The sequence below is a fragment of the Centropristis striata genome, chromosome 12 (assembly GCF_030273125.1).
Source record: "Centropristis striata isolate RG_2023a ecotype Rhode Island chromosome 12, C.striata_1.0, whole genome shotgun sequence".
Taxonomy (NCBI): Eukaryota; Metazoa; Chordata; class Actinopteri; order Perciformes; family Serranidae; genus Centropristis; species Centropristis striata.
The window spans coordinates 38,129,436-38,150,349 of NC_081528.1; the positions used below are offsets into that span (position 1 = coordinate 38,129,436).

At 37.7% G+C, this 20,914-nt stretch overlaps 1 protein-coding gene across 2 annotated transcripts in view; it reads right to left on the minus strand.

The window, feature by feature from the left end:
* Positions 1-20,914, minus strand: part of atp8a1 (ATPase phospholipid transporting 8A1) — a 223,204-nt gene that overhangs the window by 161,461 nt on the left and 40,829 nt on the right. For both annotated transcript variants that reach the window (XM_059345862.1, XM_059345863.1), the window contains exons 3-4: positions 12,606-12,705; positions 10,259-10,357 (exon numbers count right to left, since the gene is read on the minus strand). In XM_059345862.1, coding sequence (XP_059201845.1) covers positions 10,259-10,357; positions 12,606-12,705 — 199 coding nt within the window. The remainder of the gene's footprint in view (positions 1-10,258; positions 10,358-12,605; positions 12,706-20,914) is intronic.

Here is a 20,914-nt window from a genome sequence, read left to right on the forward strand (position 1 = left end):
CAACGTCTACATATTTTTTTTTTTAAGAAAAATGGAAAAAATAGCTTTGTTAGAGCGATTTAAAAAAACGGTTAAATTTTTTTTTTTGAGAAATCTTCCTGCATTTTTAATATTGGAGCCAATGAGGCAGTTGGTGCATTTTGTTCGTGCATCTGTGCGTCCTGCGCCAAAACTATAACTCTGACAGCTTTACCAGAGGATTGTGAGTGAGAGGACAAATTTTCCTACGTTTCTATGTATAAATTATTTCTGTAGAGTGAAATTTGCGGCCTGGAGCACAGTTTTCAAATTTATTTTTTGACAATTCCTTCTCTCCCTCTACACTCTGTTTGATGACATCACCGCTCTAGACTCTCCATAGGGTTACATTGGGGGGATTTTTTGACGTGCTTTTGCCCAATAATTTGAAAACCGTTTGTCGAAACCCTTAGAAAAGTCATAGCACACCTGTCATGGGCGAGCCGGTCGATTTGATACCTTTTTTGTGTATGTGCGAGCAAAACTCTGGGAGGAGTAGTCGACCGAAAAAAACACGGAAGAAACGGAAGAATAAAAATAAGACTAGAAACAAAATTCCAGGGAAATTTTGGAGTGCCACGGGGCTACTGCCGGATGATTCTTGTGGTTTAAATCAGCAGTTAAACAGGGACTCTGTCCTGAGTTCACAGACACCTCATACAAGTTTGTAGGACAAACGGTTCAGTAGTTAGTAAAAAGGGGCGTGGCTACTCAAAGGGGGCGTGGCTTTAATCACCATTCACACAGGGACTCTGTCCTGAGTTCACAGACACCTCATACGAGTCTGTACGACAAACGGTTCACAAGTTAGTAAAAAGGGGCGTGGCTACTCAAGGGGGCGTGCCTTCAATCACCAGTAAAACAGGGGCTCCATCCTGAGTTCACAGACACCTCATACAAGTCTGTAGCACAAACGGTTCACTAGTTAGTAAAAAGGGGCGTGGCTACTAAAAAGGGGCGTGGCTTCAATCACCAGTAAAACAGGGGCTCTGTCCTGAGTTCACAGACATCTCATACAAGTCTGTAGGACAAACGGTTCACAAGTTAGTAAAAGGGGGCGTGGTTACTCAATGGGGGCGTGGCTTCAATCAGCAATTAAACAGGGACTCTGTCCTGAGTTCACAGACACTTCATACAAGTCTGTAGGACAAACGGTTCATTAGTTAGTAAAAGGGGGCGTGGCTAATCAAAAGGGGCGGGAATTTATGAAATATTGTTATGAAGACAATCAGTGATGAGCCATCATCAAGTATGACAAGTTTGAGGCAGATTGGACAATGTATAGTCAAGTTAAAAGAGTTAACTGTTTTCAGTTAAAATGTCTGTGTTGGAGGAGGAGAGAGGGAGGGGGGGAAGCTTTGGTAGCTAAGCAACCACGTGGCCAGGTGGAGTCGACCAATCAGAGCAGAGCAATCAACAGAAACTAACTGTCACTGACAATGCTTTGCTAAAGTGAGCAGCCAGAGGTGGACAAACTGAAAATTCTGGCCTCGAACAGAAAGCATTTTCGGCAAAACCATAATACCTATCACTGATCCGACTTCACTTTGAGCGTCCTGAGTTCTTCCTGAACATCTACATATATTTTTTTTTAAGAAAAATGAAAAAATAGCTTTGTTAGAGCGATCTAAAAAAACTCTTAAATCTGATTATTTCAAAAATCCGCCTGTGTTTTTAATATGGGACTCAATGGGGCAGTTGTTGCGTTTTGGTGGCACTTCTCTGTGTCCTGCGCCCAAACTAAAACTCTGACAGCTTTACCAGAGGATTGTGAGTGAGACCACAAATTTTCCTACGTTTCTATGTATAAATTATTTCTGTAGAGTGAAATTTGCGGCCTGGAGCGCAGTTTTCAAATTTATTTTGTGACAACTCCTTCTCTGCCTCTACACTCTGCTTGATGACATCACCAGTCTAGATTCTGAACATTCCGCGCAATACACACACATGGGAAAATCGCCGTCCCCATTAGTTTGGAAAAATGGAAATGTTTTCGCACTTCGTGCGAAAACTATACGTGCAATTGCTCTGAAATTTCACAGGACTAGAGTTAAATTCAGGCCCTACAACTTTCTAAATCGGTTCGGAATTTTACGAGCAACGGTTTGCGAATGGTGAGGCCCCAAAGTTTGCGCAATGCGTTCCGGATGGGCCGAAAAGTGCACGTTTGTGCACGTTGTGCGAAAACGTGCACGCCGATCGCTAATAAAAGTCATTCCACACGATTCCCGATTAGGGCGCAACTTTTGACGTTTTAACTTTTTGCGATTTCTCAAAGCTGTGGGACTAGTTACGCGCCAAAGTTTTTACGGAAGAATAATCTATAACTAGAAAATTTCTAAAGAAATTTTGATTGTGTGCTTGCCTCTGGACCATCATTCTCGTGGCTCAAATCAACAGTCAAACAGTGACTCTGTCCTGAGTTCACAGATACCTCATACAAGTCTGTAGGACAAACGGTTCACAAGTTAGTAAAAGGGGGCGTGGTCACTCAAAGGGGGCGTGGCTTGAATCAGCAGTTAAACAGGGACTCTGTCCTGAGTTCACAGACACCTCATACAAGTATCTAGGACAAACGGTTCATTAGTTATGAAAGGGGGCGTGGCTAATCAAAAGGGGCGGAGTTATTAATCACCAGTTGAACAGGGACTTCATGCCGAGTAATCTGACATCTTATACAAGTTTCTAGGACAAACGGTTCATTAGTTATGAAAGGGGGCGTGGCTAATCAAAAAGGGCGGGAATTTATGAAACATTATTATGTATAAGTGGTCAGTGATGAACCATCATCATGCTTGGCAAGTTTGAGGAAGATTGGACAATGTATGGTCAAGTTATAAGGTCTCATGTTTTATGAAGTCTGTTCACTTAGAGTAAACTGACAGTTATCAGTTAGAATGTCTGTGTTGGAGGAGGGAGGGGGGAGGGGGGAAGCTTTGGTAGCTAAGCAACCAGGTGGCCAGGTGGAGTCGACCAATAAGAGCAGAGCAATCAACTGAAATTAACTGAAATTAACAGACAGAGGTCGACAAACTGAAAATTCTGGCCTTGAACAGAAAGCATTTTTGGCAAAACCATAATAGCTATCATTGATCCGACTTCACTTTGAGCGTCCTGAGTTCTTCCTGAACGTCTACATATATTTTTTTTAAAGAAAGATGAAAAAATAGCTTTGTTAGAGCGATTTTAAAAAACTGTAAAAAAAAATTTTGGGGAGAAATCTTCCTGCATTTTTAATATGGGAGCCAATGAGGCAGTTGATGTGTTTTGTTTGTGCATCTGTGCATCCTGCGCCCAAACTATAACTCTGACAGCTTTACCAGAGGATTGTGAGTGAGAGGACAAATTTTCCTACGTTTCTATGTATAAATTATTTCTGTAGAGTGAAATTTGCGGCCTGGAGCACAGTTTTCAAATTTATTTTTTGACAATTCGTTCTCTCCCTCTACACTCTGTTTGATGACTTCTCCACTCTAGACTCTCCATAGGGTTACATTGGGGGGATTTTTTGACGTGTTTTTTCCCAATAATTTGAAAACCGTTTGTCGAAACCCTTATAAAAGTCATAGCACACTTGTCATGGGCGAGCCGGTCGATTTGATACCTTTTTTGTGTATGTGCGACCAAAACTCTGGGAGGAGTAGTCGACCGAAAAATGACACGGAAGAAACGGAAGAATAATAATAAAAAGAAGTAGAAATAAGCCCGGTGAATAGTAGTTAGTGTGCTTTGCAAGCAAGCACACAAAATAAATAATAAACATGAGCAATAATAAGAGATGCCTCGTGCGAAGCACGAGGCACTCATCCTCACTGCTTGCAGTGAAGATGAGTGCCTCGCTGCTCAGCCGTGGCACTAAATAGACCCGGTGAATAGTAGTTAGTGTGCTTTTGCAAGCAAGCACACAAAATAACTAGAAAATTTCTAAAGAAATTTTGATTGTGTGCTTGCCTCTGGACCGTCATTCTCGTGGCTCAAATCAACAGTCAAACTGGGACTCTGTCCTGAGTTCACAGACACCTCATACAAGTCTGTAGGACAAACGGTTCACAAGTTAGTAAAAGGGGGCGTGGTCACTCAACGGGGGCGTGGCTTGAATCAGCAGTTAAAAAGGGACTCTGTCCTGAGTTCACAGACACCTCATACAAGTATCTAGGAGAAACGGTTCATTAGTTATGAAAGGGGGCGTGGCTAATCAAAAGGGGCGGGGTTATCAACCACCAGTTAGCTTTGGTAGCTAAGCAACCACGTGGCCAGCTGGAGTCGACCAATAAGAGCAGAGCAATCAACTGAAATGAAATGCTGTTGGAGACAGTTCCGCAGACAGAGGTGGACAAACTGAAAATTCTGGCCTCGAACAGAAAGCATTTTTGGCAAAACCATAATACCTATCATTTATCCGACTTCACTTTGAGCGTCCTGAGTTCTTCCTCAACGTCTACATATATTTTTTTTTAAGAAAAATGAAAAAATAGCTTTGTTAGAGCGATTTAAAAAAACTCTTAAATCAGATTTTTTCAAAAATGCTCGTGTGATTTTAATATGGGACACAATGGGGCAGTTGGTCCGTTTTGGTGGCACTTCTCTGTGTCCTCCGCCCAAACTATAACTCTGACAGCTTTACCAGAGGATTGTGAGTGAGAAGACAAATTTTCCTACGTTTCTATGTATAAATTATTTCTGTAGAGTGGAATTTGCGGCCTGGAGTGCAGTTTTCAAATTTATTTTTTGACAATTCGTTCTCTCCCTCTACACTCTGTTTGATGACATCACCCACTCTAGACTCTCCATAGGGTTACATTGGGGGGATTTTTTGACGTGTTTTTGCCCAATAATTTGAAAACCGTTTGTCGAAACTCTTATAAAAGTCATAGCACACTTGTCATGGGCGAGCCGGTCGGTTTGATACCTTTTTTGTGTATGTGCGACCAAAACTCTGGGAGGAGTAGTCGACCGAAAAATGACACGGAAGAAACGGAAGAATAACTAGAAAATTTCTAAAGAAATTTTGATTGTGTGCTTGCCTCTGGACCATCATTCTCGTGGCTCAAATCAACAGTCAAACAGTGACTCTGTCCTGAGTTCACAGATACCTCATACAAGTCTGTGGGACAAACGGTTCACAAGTTAGTAAAAGGGGGCGTGGTCACTCAAAGGGGGCGTGGCTTGAATCAGCAGTTAAACAGGGACTCTGTCCTAAGTTCACAGACACCTCATACAAGTCTCTAGGACAAACGGTTCATTAGTTATGAAAGGGGGCGTGGCTAATCAAAAGGGGCGGGGCTATCAATCACCAGTTAAACAGCGACTTCATGCCGAGTAATCTGACACCTTGTATAAGTTTCTAGGACAAACGGTTCATTAGTTATGAAAGGGGGCGTGGCTAATCAAAAAGGGCGGGAATTTATGAAACATTATTATGTATAAGTGGTCAGTGATGAACCATCATCATGCTTGGCAAGTTTGAGGAAGATTGGACAATGTATGGTCAAGTTATTAGGTCTGTTCACTTAGAGTAAACTGACAGTTATCAGTTAAAATGTCTGTGTTGGAGGAGGGGGGGGGGAGGCTTTGGTAGCTAAGCAACCAGGTGGCCAGGTGGAGTCGACCAATAAGAGCAGAGCAATCAACTGAAATTAACTGACAGTTCCATCACAGTGAGCAGACAGAGGTCGACAAACTGAAAATTCTGGCCTCGAACAGAAAGCATTTTTGGCAAAACCATAATACCTATCATTGATCCGACTTCACTTTGAGCGTCCTGAGTTCTTCCTGAACGTCTACATATATTTTTTTTAAAGAAAGATGAAAAAATAGCTTTGTTAGAGCGATTTTAAAAAACTGTAAAAAAAATTTGGGGGAGAAATCTTCCTGCATTTTTAATATGGGAGCCAATGAGGCAGTTGATGTGTTTTGTTTGTGCATCTGTGCGTCCTGCGCCCAAACTATAACTCTGACAGCTTTACCAGAGGATTGTGAGTGAGAGGACAAATTTTCCTCCGTTTCTATGTATAAATTATTTCTGTAGAATGAAATTTGCGGCCTGGAGCGCAGTTTTCAAATGTATTTTTTGACAATTCGTTCTCTCCCTCTACACTCTGTTTGATGGCATCACCACTCTAGACTCTCCATAGGGTTACATTGGGGGGATTTTTTGACGTGTTTTTGCCCAATAATTTGAAAACCGTTTGTCGAAACCCTTATAAAAGTCATAGCACACTTGTCATGGGCAAGCCGGTCGGTTTGATACCTTTTTTGTGTATGTGCGACCAAAACTCTGGGAGGAGTAGTCGACCGAAAAAACACCACGGAAGAAACGGAAGAAAAAGAAAAATAAAAACTAGAAAATTTCTAAAGAAATTTTGATTGTGTGCTTGCCTCTGGACCATCATTCTCGTGGCTCAAATCAACAGTCAAACAGGGACTCTGTCCTGAGTTCACAGACACCTCATACAAGTCTGTAGGACAAACGGTTCACATGTTAGTAAAAGGGGGCGTGGTCACTCAAAGGGGGCGTGGCTTGAATCAGCAGTTAAACAGGGACTCTGTCCTGAGTTCACAGACACCTCATACAAGTCTCTAGGACAAACGGTTCATAAGTTATGAAAGGGGGCGTGGCTAATCAAAAGGGGCGGGGTTATCAATCACCAGTTAAACAGGGACTTCATGCCGAGTAATCAGACACCTTATACAAGTTTCTAGGACAAACGGTTCATTAGTTATGAAAGGGGGCGTGGCTAATCAAAAAGGGCGGGAATTTATGAAACATTATAATGTATAAGTGGTCAGTGATGAACCATCATCATGCTTGGCAAGTTTGAGGAAGATTGGACAATGTATGGTCAAGTTATTAGGTCTGTTCACTTAGAGTAAACTGACAGTTATCAGTTAAAATGTCTGTGTTGGAGGAGGGGGGGGGGAGGCTTTTGTAGCTAAGCAACCAGGTGGCCAGGTGGAGTCGACCAATAAGAGCAGAGCAATCAACTGAAATTAACTGACAATTCCGTCACAGTGAGCAGACAGAGGTCGACAAACTGAAAATTCTGGCCTCGAACAGAAAGCATTTTTGGCAAAACCATAATACCTATCATTGATCCGACTTCACTTTGAGCGTCCTGAGTTCTTCCTGAACGTTTACATATATTTTTTTTAAAGAAAGGTGAAAAAATAGCTTTGTTAGAGCGATTTAAAAAAACTGTAAAAAAAATTTTGGGGAGAAATCTTCCTGCATTTTTAATATGGGAGCCAATGAGGCAGTTGATGTGTTTTGTTTGTGCATCTGTGCGTCCTGCGCCAAAACTATAACTCTGACAGCTTTACCAGAGGATTGTGAGTGAGAGGACAAATTTTCCTACGTTTCTATGTATAAATTATTTCTGTAGAGTGAAATTTGCAGCCTGGAGCGCAGTTTTAAAATGTATTTTTTGACAATTTGTTCTCTCCCTCTACACTCTGTTTGATGACATCACCGCTCTAGACTCTCCATAGGGTTACATTGGGGGGATTTTTTGACGTGTTTTTGCCCAATAATTTGAAAACCGTTTGTCGAAATCCTTATAAAAGTCATAGCACACTTGTCATGGGCGAGCCGGTCGATTTGATACCTTTTTTGTGTATGTGCGGCCAAAACTGTGGGAGGAGTAGTCGACCGAAAAAACACCACGGAAGAAACGGAAGAATAAAAATAAGCCCGGTGAAGAGTAGTTAGTGTGCTTTTGCAAGCACACAAAATAAGCCCGGTGAATAGTAGTTAGTGTGCTTTTGCAAGCAAGCACACAAAATAAAAATAGTCCCGGTGAATAGTAGTTAGTGTGCTTTTGCAAGCAAGCACACAAAATAAAAATAGTCCCGGTGAATAGTAGTTAGTGTGCTTTTGCAAGCAAGCACACAAAACAATATCCAAACAATATAATACTGACATTAAACTTTCATACTAATAAATTGCATTTCCTTATTTTACAGCATGTGTTTAAGGGTCCACACTGTAAAAAAATGTCTGTAGATTTTACGGTGAAAAAACTGCTAAACCATGACAGTAAAAGACGTAAAATGATAAATGAGTTAATTCAGTTTCAGTAACAATGAAACACCCTAAATGTATATATCAGCCAAAACACTATTTTTTCCTTTTTTTTAAAAAAAAATACATTACTTCACTGTAAAATACACTGGCACAGTGAATATAAAAAATATACTAACATATTTACAAGCCATCACTGTAATTTTTAGCATTTATTTTTTGTAAAAACACATTTTCTCACTGTTAAATGTACTAAACACCATATCTCTAACAAAAATATACTGTAATATTTATTGGTAAAATCTTTAATCTATGCAGCATTTATAAAATATCTGCCATATGACAAACAGCGTTTCTTTTGATGGAAAAACGTTTTATTTTTTATGGTAAAATATGGAATAAAATGACAATCTTAAATGTGAAATCAACAGTGCTAATATCATTTTACCGTAATATTAGAAAAAGTTGCACCGTATTTATTACGGTAAAGTTCTGGCAACCACAGCTGCCGGTATTTTACCGTAAAAAAAACAACAGTTTTTTTTTTTTGTAAAAAAAACAACAGTTTTTGCAGACGTGCTCCAGGGCAGACAGTTGTTGTGTTTTGTTAGCACTAACTGCCTTTGTGCATGAGCGTTCAGTATGTAGGTTAATTGAGTGAATGAGTTGCGGGTGCAGTGGGCTCAGCTGTGACCTCTGACCTCTGAGTGAGAGTGGGCGTGTGCGTGTCTGTGTCTATATGTTGAGCAGCTTCCTGCTGAGGTCCTGTAACCATCAACGTTCCTCTCTGCAGCACTCAGAGGACACGCTGGACAGGACGAGGGAAACAAAAGACAACACTCTCTGCAGGGGGACAGACTCATTTAAGCTAAGGTACATCACTCCAACCGTGGGATATTGACCCACTTTACTTATGAAGTCAAGTGTAGAATTTACAGTATCTACGCAAATAAACACAAATGGTCCAGTGGTGTGAACACATCGTAAAAAATTCTGTTTGCAAAAATGCTGCAAACATTTATAGCACGCTCTACTACATATGCCAAAGTACTTGTGTCCACACTGTCTGCATGCATAAAAGACAGTGATGGAATACAGAAGCTGCTTTAAGCCAGATGTAAAACTGAGCCATTAAACGTTTGTTGATTTCAATGATATACCTGCTAAGTGAGTAATCTAACTGATGTGTTTCTGTCTTAATTCCTGCAGCAATCTAGCCTGGTATACCCAGGCTGCCTTGCGCGCTCGAATTTAATTTCGAACCTCCAGGCGGTCTGGCAACCAGAGAGGTTTCTTAGCCCTGTTTTAGGATCCAATCACAGAGCGGGGAGGGACGGCAAGACCATGACGCGTACTACTAGACAGACGGAAGCTTGTAGTTTTGTAGTTTTCTTACGGATCCAACATGGCTGCTGCAGACGCGAAACTTTCTTTAGCTGTAGATGGTGTTTTAAATAGTTTAGAGAGAAAGTTGAAAGTTGAAAGGTTTCTCGGCGGCTCCGCTGTCCCCCGACTCGTAGCGAGATCACTGGTGGCAGGGCTATTAGCGCCGCTACCGGCGCTAATCACCGGCGCTACCGTAACGCCGGTGATCTCGCTACCAGCCGGGGGACAGCGGAGCCCCCAGAGACCTGCAGCAGCTTGATTATTGCCCATAAAATCAGTGGATGTGTGTGGCTGAATGACATGAGGGGGAATAAAGCGTGAAAATAAATAATCTTGCAGAAAGCGAGAACTGGAGAAGCAAAGCAGCAGCAACACTCTCTCACAGACACACACACAACAAACATCCATCTCTGTTGCTCTACTACGTCATCTGGTATAACTGATCTGATTGGCTAAGAGCTACCTACAGACGCTTTGATAGACATTCTAAGTGTCCAATAAACGGCTCCGGAGGATCGTAAACCACGCCTCCTCTACGGAGAAATGAACGGCTGGTTTCCAGACCAAATCTCATTTGAGATTAGTCTGCTGTTAGCCAGGCTAGCAGCAATCATGATTTTCTTGTCCAGTTGATGGCTCTCAGGAAATGTCACATTTAAGACAGCATCACTTTTGTACGATTGCCATAAAAGTAACTGAGCATAATGTGTAATAGTTTGAGTACAGAGGGCGTATTTGGTTTTCAAAAGACAAGTCAAACTTTGCCACAGAAAGTGAGATTTTTGTGAAAGAAACAACCAAACTAGTGTCAAATAAGTTGGAGCTTCGTCTCACCAGATCCTCGATGAACTCCTTGACAGCAGCGACCACCAGGATGAAGAGCAGCGGCACCAGAGTGGTCCAGCGACCGGTGGGAGAAACATCCGGGATTTGCTAAAAGATGCAGAAAAAATATGTTTATCACAGTTGACTACAATTTCCTGATACTTTAACAGCACCAGCCCCAGTTAGTCTACATTTATAGCACCCTCGCAAGAACGACAGTAGCAAAGAGAAAAAGTTTTCCCTTCACTGCTCACTTTAAAACAAGAAGAAACCTTAAATTGATTGATTGATTGATTGATTGTCTTTATTTTGAACATGCAAGCAAGTAAAAAAACAACAAAAAAACAAGTTTAAATATTAATAGATGAATAAATAAAAAAACAAAACAAAAAAAGCAAAAAAAATTGAGAAAACAGACACTTTCTGCAAGCTGGAAAGGGAGTAGGAAGAAGTAAAAAAACTTATCGAGTCCTACCCCTTAACAGGTCTCTATATCTATATACATATATATATATATATATGAATAATCAATAAATGAATGCTCTTCTCTTATTTACTCTCATGTATTATTGATTTAAATAACATTTAGACTTAACAGAAACAGACAGACAGATAGTTTTTGGGTTTATCAGTAGTGTTAAAGGGCTTGAAACCGGCATTACAAATATTAATTCCAAAATAAATGCAAACTCCAAATTCAAAGGAGGCACAAACAACTTTCTCAGCACTATAATAATAATTCTCTATTTACCACTGAATGCCTTTCAAAATTAACTGCCGAACAAGTGCATAATTAAAGCAAAGTGAGGGCCTCAGGAGATCTCACTGTAATTCTGCTGCAAGGAAACTTGAGAGAAATAGATCCCTGGTTTCCCTCATCTGCATAGATGTTTTATTCAAGGTCGCAGCATCGACAGGCCAGTAATGAAGATTCACACTGGCTGCTTTTCAAAGCAGCTACTTCAAGGTCAGTGGATAGATCCTTCCATCCTCAAAGCTCTCATTAACCAGCTAGTCTGTCAGCAGGATAATATAGGTAAAGACAGACGCCTTCTTTCTCTCATTATTTAATCTTTCCTGCAAAGCTTCCAACACCTGAGACATGGATTCTGCTCCTTTGAATCATGTTGTAATGATTGGTGGTTGAGGCTTTAAGTGTTCTTAAAAGGGATTAATGTTGACCCACAGAACAGCAAACTTCCTCAAGGCTAGAAGAGTTTTTCCTGCTAGTATCTAAATCAAAACAGAGCCGGTTCTGCAGAGATCTGTGGCTCGTTGTTGGGCAGTAATTTAAACATGAACAGACCAACAATCAGCTGCTCTCTGCTGGAGGAGCTCCTTTTAAACTAATACCTAATATACTAATAAACATATCTATAAACTAAGATCTCATACTAAAGATTTTCAAATCACACCACATGTTCTACCTGTAGTCTAGATGGAATTGTCAAAAAAGTGAAAGTGAGGAGCATTTATGGGTACAAGTCAGGAACCGGCCTACTTTACTTATTCCAAGGGTGCTGAATCAAAAAAAAATGGTTCCCAAGCGAAATTTTGAGTTTTTGACTCTCATTTGCATATCAAAATGGCCAAATTGCCCATCTTGCTCAGTCATTGGACCATTTTCCCCAAGTTTTTTGTAAGTAGGCAATCAAAGATGAGGAAATTAAGTTTCTAGACAGTATATATCTATATATATATATATATATATATATATATATATATATATATATATAGTACAGGCCAAAAGTTTGGACACACCTTCTCATTCAATGCGTTTCCTTTATTTTCATGACTATTTACATTGTAAATTCATCAAAACTATTAATGAACACATGTGGAATTATGTACTTAACAAAAAAGTGTGAAATAACTGAAAATATATATATATATATATATATATATATATATATACACGAGTGTGTTCTAGATCATATATATATGATCTAGAACACACTCGTATAGATTCCTGTTACAGTGATGCGGATTGTTGGTTTGTTCATACAGTAATATTGAGACGAATGTTTCTCTATACAGTGTGTTAGACCTGCAGGCAAATCCATTTTCCCTTTAAAGGAGGCACACATAGTATTACATGTATTATTCATTAACAGGATATATACAGTACAGTGTGTGTGTGTGTGTGTGTGTGTGTGTGTGTGTGTATGAAATTACAGATGTGACCTTTTTTAAATGGTGTCTAGGTCAGGGTAAACAGTCATAAAAACAACTCACACACTAATGGGAACAAAGCTAAAGAATAAAGCTGCGAGGAGCAGCGGTTGAACATTAATAAGGTAGTTTCTATGTATTAAATGTAAAATGTATATGACAGCAGCACAGCAACACGTCTTACCTGCAGCAGTGCGATGAAGAGGAAGAAGGCGTTGGCTGCCCTCCTGAACTGGGAGTAGAGGAAGCGAGGGAGGAAGGTGAGGACGTTATATTTGGCTGTGCTGCAGACGAGGAGACAAGAGAAAGAGAGACAAATGGTTAGTTCACCAAATCTGTTCATGAAGCATTTATATACATTTACTGTTGTCTAAATCAGTAGTTCTCAACCTTTTTGAGTCCCGACCCCCAATTTAACATCCATGTTGTCCGTGACCCCCACTCACTGAACACAATCTCACACACAGTTCAGATCACCCAAAAAAGAAACAAAATGACCAAAAAAAAGACAGAAAATGACCAAAAAAGACACAAAATAACCAGAAAAGACACAAAATGACCAAAAAATGAAACAAAATGACCAAAAAAGACCAAAAAAGACCAAAAAATGAAACAAAATGACCAAAAAAGACACAAAAGAATTTAAAAAAACCCACAAAATGACCAGAAAAGACAAAAAATGACCAAAAAATGAAACAAAATGACCAAAAAAGACACAAAAGAATTTTAAAAAACCCACAAAATGACCAGAAAAGACACAAAATGACCAATAAATGAAACAAAATGACCAAAAAAGACACAAAATAACCAGAAAAGACACAAAATGACCAAAAAATGAAACAAAATGACCAAAAAAGACACAAATTGCCCACAAAATGATTAAAAAAAAGACACAGAATGACCAAAAAAGACACAAAATGACCAAAAAAGACACAAAATAACCAGAACAGACACAAAATGACCAACAAATGAAACAAAATGACCAAAAAAGACACAAATTGATCACAAAATGATCAAAAAACCCACAAAATGACCAGAAAAGACACAAAATGACCAAACAAACCCACAAAATGACCAGAAAAGACACAAAATGACCAAAAAATGAAACAAAATGACCAAAAAAGACACAAAATAACCAGAAAAGACACAAAATGACCAAAAAATGAAACAAAATGACCAAAAAAGACACAAATTGACCACAAAATGATCAAAAAAAGACACAGAATGACCAAAAAAGACACAAAATAGGTAGCTAGTGGAGTCAGACCTCCAGGAGTCTGATTTACAGTTAAAGGGCCAGTCAGAACAGCCACTGTGGAGGAACATGTATGTCATGATGATGGCGAGCCATGGGCAACGCTTTGCTTACTCACGCACACACTGAAGACGTCAAAAATACACAAGCTGAATATGAGAGAGAGCCTGCAACCCGTCTGAAGGGGTTAAAGAAGCATATTAACATCAGTGATAGCTCTGGTTTATTCATGTTAGACTGGATCACATTTGCAGCTTTTTCCACTTGTAGCACGTTTACAAGTGTTTAGCATTGGGAAAATAAAATACAATAGAACAATACAATAAGAAGAAGTTTATATTGAGTGTCACTGTGACAGCCTGGTACAGTGGTGACTCCACAGAGAGAGACAGAGAGTGAAAACATTGTTCTGACAGCAGGACAATAATACCAGGCTGATGAGGAGCCTGATGAGGAGTTAGAACAAGAGTCAAGGAAGGGTCAACTCTGGTTCATTCAACACAGTCTCACTTACTGTGAGAAGAAACAAGATAAACCAGGATCACCAGTTAAACTAACACAGTTTAATGGGATTAACCCTTTGATGCACAACATGGTCTAAAGCAGGGGTCTCAAACTCAAATTACCTGGGGGCCGCTGGAGGCAGTATCAAAATGACCAAAAAAGACACAATATTACAAAAAAATGACACAAAATGACAGAAAAAAAACCCTAAATCACTTAAAAAAGAGACAAAATTACCAAAAAAGACACAAAATTATTTTTAAAAAAGACACAAAATGACTGAAAAAACACTATAATACTTAAAAAAGACACAAAATGACCAAAAAAAGACATAATTACCAAAAAAGAGACAAAATGATTTGAAAAAAAGACACAAAATGACCCAAAAAATACACAAAATTACTAAAAAAAGACACAAATTATTTTAAAAAGACACAAATTATTTTAAAAAGACACAAAATTACCAAAAAGACACAAAATTACTAAAAAAAAAAAGACACAATATTACTAAAAAAAGACAGAATTACCAGAAAAGACACAAAATTATTTTTTAAAAAGGCACAAAATTATTTAAAAAAGACATAAAATTATTTTTTTAATGACACAAAATTTCCAATAAAAGTAGTTAAAGGGACCTTCCACACACTACACGGTAAAGTGTCATTCATATAAAACTCACATTAAACTTTCATATCAAGGTGAGGGCCACAAAATATCGTCACGAGGGCCGCAATTGGCCCGCGGGCCGCGAGTTTGAGACCCCTGGTCTAAAGTGACCCGACAGTTTTTATGTTCTATATCTTTGCAATAATTCATCATTCAGTATTCCAGGTTTTTGATCGTCAAACATCCTGATTTTTATGTTTTCCTTTATACATTTTTGAATAAAATCCCTTTTTCTGTCACTAGTCTTCTAATACACAACATGGGTGAAAAATGAGCCATATCCATTTTTTAGCTCAGTAGCTTGTTAAGCTAACTTCTTGGCTAAGTATTTAGCTAAGTAGCTTGCTAAGCTAACTACTTAGCTAACTTCTTGGCTAAGTAGTTAGCTTGGCAAGCTACTTAGCCAAGTAGTTAGCTGTGTAATAATACAAAAACTTTTTCTCCATAAATTATGAGAAGCAAAATGAAAATAATGATCTGTTGTTATCAAAAACAAGATATGTAAAAAATATTTACAATATTCAATCATAAAATAAGTTGATATCATGATGATGATTAGGCCAAAACTAAATAAAAGCTCTTTGAGAAATACCAAAGAATTAGTAGTTATTGACAGTTCTCGCCTGGGCCCATGTTCCACTTTGAGGCAGATATTCATCCCTCATAGTAGGATATTATGGGAAGAATATACATTTCCTGAATTGTTACAGTCCTGTGAGTATTTTAGTTTTTGTTATTTGTGTCAGTGCTGTTACTACATTTCACAGTGCTATAAAAAAGACAACAGTTTAGGCGAAAATAGTTTTAAAATAGTTGTTAAGACAGTTTGACCTTTGACCTGTGACCTTTATGTTTTTTTAGCTAGGCCCAAAACTAGGTCTAAATGAAAGCTAGCATTGTAGACTTTACAATGATACCAAACATGCCCTCATAACATATGAGTCAAGATCTTAAAATGAGCACAAAACAGGACATGCTCCCTGCGTTTACAGGCCTATTTATTGCAGGGGGTGTATAACTTTATGTGCTGATAACTGTCATAAAGCTGCTACTTTGGATGGGCTATCATACCAAAATGTCATCTATGGACATGTACCTTTTCAAAAAACATTTTGCCACCTTGAGTGGTACCAAAAAGTCAAATTTTGGCCTTTGGCCCCTGGACTAATTTATCTTTATGTGTCATATTATCAGCAAGTATACCCAAAATAAAAAGAGCTGGATCTACGTTAAAGTTGATCCCCAAAACCTAAAAGTATTTCATTTAAATGAGGAAACCTTTCCTCTCTCTCTCCCCAGAGCTGCTGAAGACTTTGGACCACAGCTTGTCATCTCTTATCTTGCTGTGACCTCATGTAGGAAAAAAAGGGATCATATTCATGTAAATATACCTGTTATTTCCCGAATATGCAAAGGATTGCTGCGTGTCTGACTGACACAATGTTGGTATAACACTGAGCTGCTGTTCATTGTCCGTTTAAAATTTATTTTAAACGGACAATTTTAAAAAATCTGGTCTGGCCCATGGACTAATTCCAGTGGACTTATAACATTAAAACATTTTACTTTAAACAGTTGTGTATCTGAGTATATGTGGTTTAAAGTGGCTGTACAGGAACTAGAGTTGTCAAAAGTATCGATACTCAAAAAAGTATCGATTCTAAAACGTTGTATCCGGATACGATACTCTTTTTTTTTTTTAAAGTATCGATACCCCCGACCTTTTGTTTCAAACTGACCTGTTACTGATGTTATCGTAGCATTAATGTTGCCGTGTTATTATTAGCCGTTAGCATCAGCTAGCAATTAAAGGCTGACGTCATGTTAATGATTATAAACTACGTAAATAAATAAATAAGTAAATCAGGCACTAGTATGCCCAAAATATGTTTATTGACACAGTGTCAGTATAGATAAGCATTAAGAGTTAATAAGTTTATATAAATGTTGGTGACTGAAAAGTGTTATTTTCTCTCAAAGTCCCAGAATGAAGCAGATAAAGTCGACGTATCAAGCTTGCCAAATATTGTGCACAGCAATTGTTATTGTTTATTGTATTTATTTATTTGTTGCACTACCTGAAGCTTGTTATCATAGTTGCAGTTTCTTTTTGCATACCTGTTTATTATTATAAATATTTAACCTGTGGTTCTGTTCATTTCTACATGTTGCATTTTTCTTGTTAATAATTTTGGGGTCTTTGTTTTTATCCTTGTGGTATCGAGTATCGAATATTTTCCTGAGTATCGGTATGGAGTTGAATATTTTAGTATGGTGACAACCCTAACAGGAACTGTAACAAGGCTGTGAGTCATGAAATGTGTTTATTGTGGTTCATCATTAGCATAAGGGGAAGTTCAAGGTTTGTCATCATAAAAACGATATACAAATATGAGGAAGTGTAATGTGTTTGCTAACATTATGAGCCAAAGATACAGAGCGAGTATCAGAAAGGCTCCTCTCATTATTATTATTATTATTATTATTATTATTATTATCAGTTGCAGTTTTTCTCTCATTCTCAAAACCAAAATTTCAGAAAGTGAATGGTCCGTTTTTCTTTTCTGTATTAATTCTGATGTAAATCTGGTAGATGATGTGAAATACAGCAGTGTAAATATTACCTGTTGTTAAGTACTTTACATGCATCATCTAAAACATAACACCATGAGTGAATCATATTTAGTAGAGTGACCCCACTGGGTATTAAATCAGCTGTTACTAATGTATAGTTAGTTTATCCCTCGAGATCAGGGTGGGTGCTCCTCTCTACACTGTTAACCCGAAAGTTAATTCTATTTTTATTGCATTACTTAAACAGTATGAGTATATGAAGAGTGTTTGTGACAGTCATTGAGTGTACTCATCTAGTTTAACAAACTTCACCAAATTTTTTACTTCAGACCACAGTGCTGACCTGTTGTGATTGGCTCAAAAGTCAAATCTGGGCTTGTCCTTTGGCAGCTACAGAGAAAGTTGCTCAGTTCTCATTTAAAAAGAGCAATTTAAGGTCTTTGCACTTTGCATGCTCCTTGGACAACACATACCTGCATTTTTATGTTTTTAGCAAGTTTGGATGCTTTTAAAGGACATTTGCCTGCTGTAAAGAGGATACCATTTCTGCCTGAATGAGGTGAGTTGTTTTCTCTATTCAAGTATTAGAAAGTGCTTGAACATTTCTTGTTTGAAACGTGTACATTTGAATGTGTGTAAATTTAAGGTGCAATTGTGATTTTTGAGTAGCTCTTGCTACTTGTGTGTTTTGTACTTACATTTGTTTCTAACAGTAGTGTAAAATTCTAATTATTCTATGTAGTTTTGAAAGAATGTCAATGCTAACTTTCAACATTAGCCCCATTTGCCCTACTATTTTTTTGTAAAGCCATATTAAAATGCCTTGGAAATGCAAGTACTGTAATGCCATATGTGAGAAGAGAGCACAGCTTTTTAAACATTATAGGCTAAAACATGGGAATTATGCAAGAACTGACCCCTTGCATCATGAATGTATGTGTGGCCCATTTCAGAATTGTGGGTACATTTGAAGTTCAGAAAAAATAAGAATTTTATTTTATTTTTTTCCATAAAACCTTTTTAATTCCCATAGAGAATACTTTGAATGTAACACTTCCAGCATTTGCCAAGCTTAAACATGTAAGATTTAAAATATTTAATGTGAAAATCATCATAGTAACAGCAAAATAAGTCAACTCTGTTGCAGACAAATTAGGGTAAATATGTCTAGTACTTAGATGTCATACATTTTAAAACCATGTCTTTCCTAAGAGAACTTTTGTTTTCACATCAGCTTATTCAACTTTAAAAACATATTTAATTAGAATTTTTTTAAACAAAACTGTGAGAAACAGAGTTGACATGAATAACAGAGTTGACAAACTGTGTAAAAGGCCAAAAACAGTAACTCTGTTATTAAAATGTTGAAACATGTAACAGAGTTGACATTTTCCACCATTTTGTGCTTTAACTCCACATGGCAGCTTAAAACCAGATACCACATGTCATGAATGAAACCATAATTTTATGAATTTTCATCATATAATTGTTTTTAAAAAAATGACTGACAGATTCACTAGAATATCCTAGTAACAGATTTGACATATAATTAATCTACTGTTGGTGTATTCTCAGCATTTTGTACAAATAAATGAGAGAGAAAGTTTAACATCCCATAGTTCCCTCCAAATCTTCTCTGCAAGAGGAAGTGACATCACTGGGTGCAGGTCTCATGTTTTTATTTGAATGCTGTAGGGTTTTTTAACAGAGATAACAGAGTTGACCAGATCATAGGGACAGATAAAAAATATATATTTTTAATGTTGAAATCCCATGTATTACAGAAAATAAATACTCTGTACAACTGTAAGTGTAAGTATTTATAGAATTAGCACAAAAAAACTGATAATTTTAATGAATTATTTTATGTTAATTCAATATGAACATGTGAATCACAAGCTGAAGACAATAATTGGTGGATAGGAATAATTTAATTCATATTTTACATATAAATTGTGCCTAAAATACACACCAAACATTGGTGAACATTCAATTTAATTAGCAATATTATTTAAAACAGATCCAGTAAATACTTTTTTAGGGGGAAATAATCAAAGGTTTTTCTGGGAGACGCGAAATGTACCCGCAATTCTGAAATCACCCGTGTACATTCAAGTCTCTCAATGCACTCCATTGCCATTTATCCCACTTTCACACCAGACGTGTGGATCAACCGCAAACTGTAGACTCTCAGATGAAGAATTTGTCATGTGAATTTCTTGAACTCATGAACTCTTGAAATCCTCATTTCTATATGAACAAATAAACTGATATAAGACATATTTCTTGTGTTATATCTCTTTGCAGAGCACTGAGCCGACAGCCATTCTTGGGGATGCTGTGTCTATGTTCTTTAAGAGCAGTTCAGTGAGTAAAGTTTTTTGATTGGTGTTTGACTCAGTTTTTACATTCTCCTATGTTTTGTTTATTTGGGATGACGGTTATGATAATTAGCATTTATATGTTTCATTAAACTTAAGTTGATTTTAACCTAATAATGTGCTCTCACTGTTAGCAAGGGGAAATTAATTACTGCATTTAATACTGCAAATTATGCAAAAATGCAAATGTCAAAACATGGGATCTACACCACAACAGACACCTATACATGAATACACAAAAAATGCCTCTAATAGTTTGTTTACACAACATTATCTAAAATAAAGCCACTGTGAATTATGAAAATCATAATATTTATGAAGACCACACAGCTGATTGTAGACAAATTGCTGTTAACCTGAATATCCTTCTTTTGTCTTGTTTCTCACACTATAGAATCTTGATGAAGGGGACTCTGTGGACATTCCCGTGGGAATCCTCTGCTATGAGGATACCAGCACTGCAAGCCCAGCAAGCCCAGTATCACCACAACCAAACCCCTCCAGAGTGGGGATCCTCCCAGAAGGCAGCCTTGTAATGGAAGCACTCACCAACCAATGTGCCTCTTGTTTGGCTTTACCTGCACACTCCACCTGCAGTACCCCAAGTGCTTAAAAAACACCTTTCATCATTGTTAATACATTTTTGTTGCTTTGTTGTGTGTCTAAATAAAATAAGTAAAATGTACTGCATTGTGTGGTCATTGACAAAAGAATAATTTAATTGGAATTTTCTTATTCCACATATAATATTTTTAAATTTAATATATTCATATTTTTAATAAAACTAGAATTTTAAGTGTATTTGACTTATAATATTAAGTTTTGACTATAGTACTTTAAGTAGACTCCACTTAACTTTTCTATTGTGATTACTTAAACCATTTAAGTGTATGTACCTTAAAAATGTTAATTTTAGACTATTGTACATTTAAGTTGACTACACTTAAACAAATTAATTTTCTCTACATTCAGTAACTTAAACCATTTGAGGCAATCACTTGACGCAAATGGTTTAAGTACAATCAACTTATCCGGGTTAACAGTGTAGTTACACCTGCTCCCTGTATTAGTTCCCCACTGAGATAGGGAAAGATAAAAATAAAAAAAAGCTCA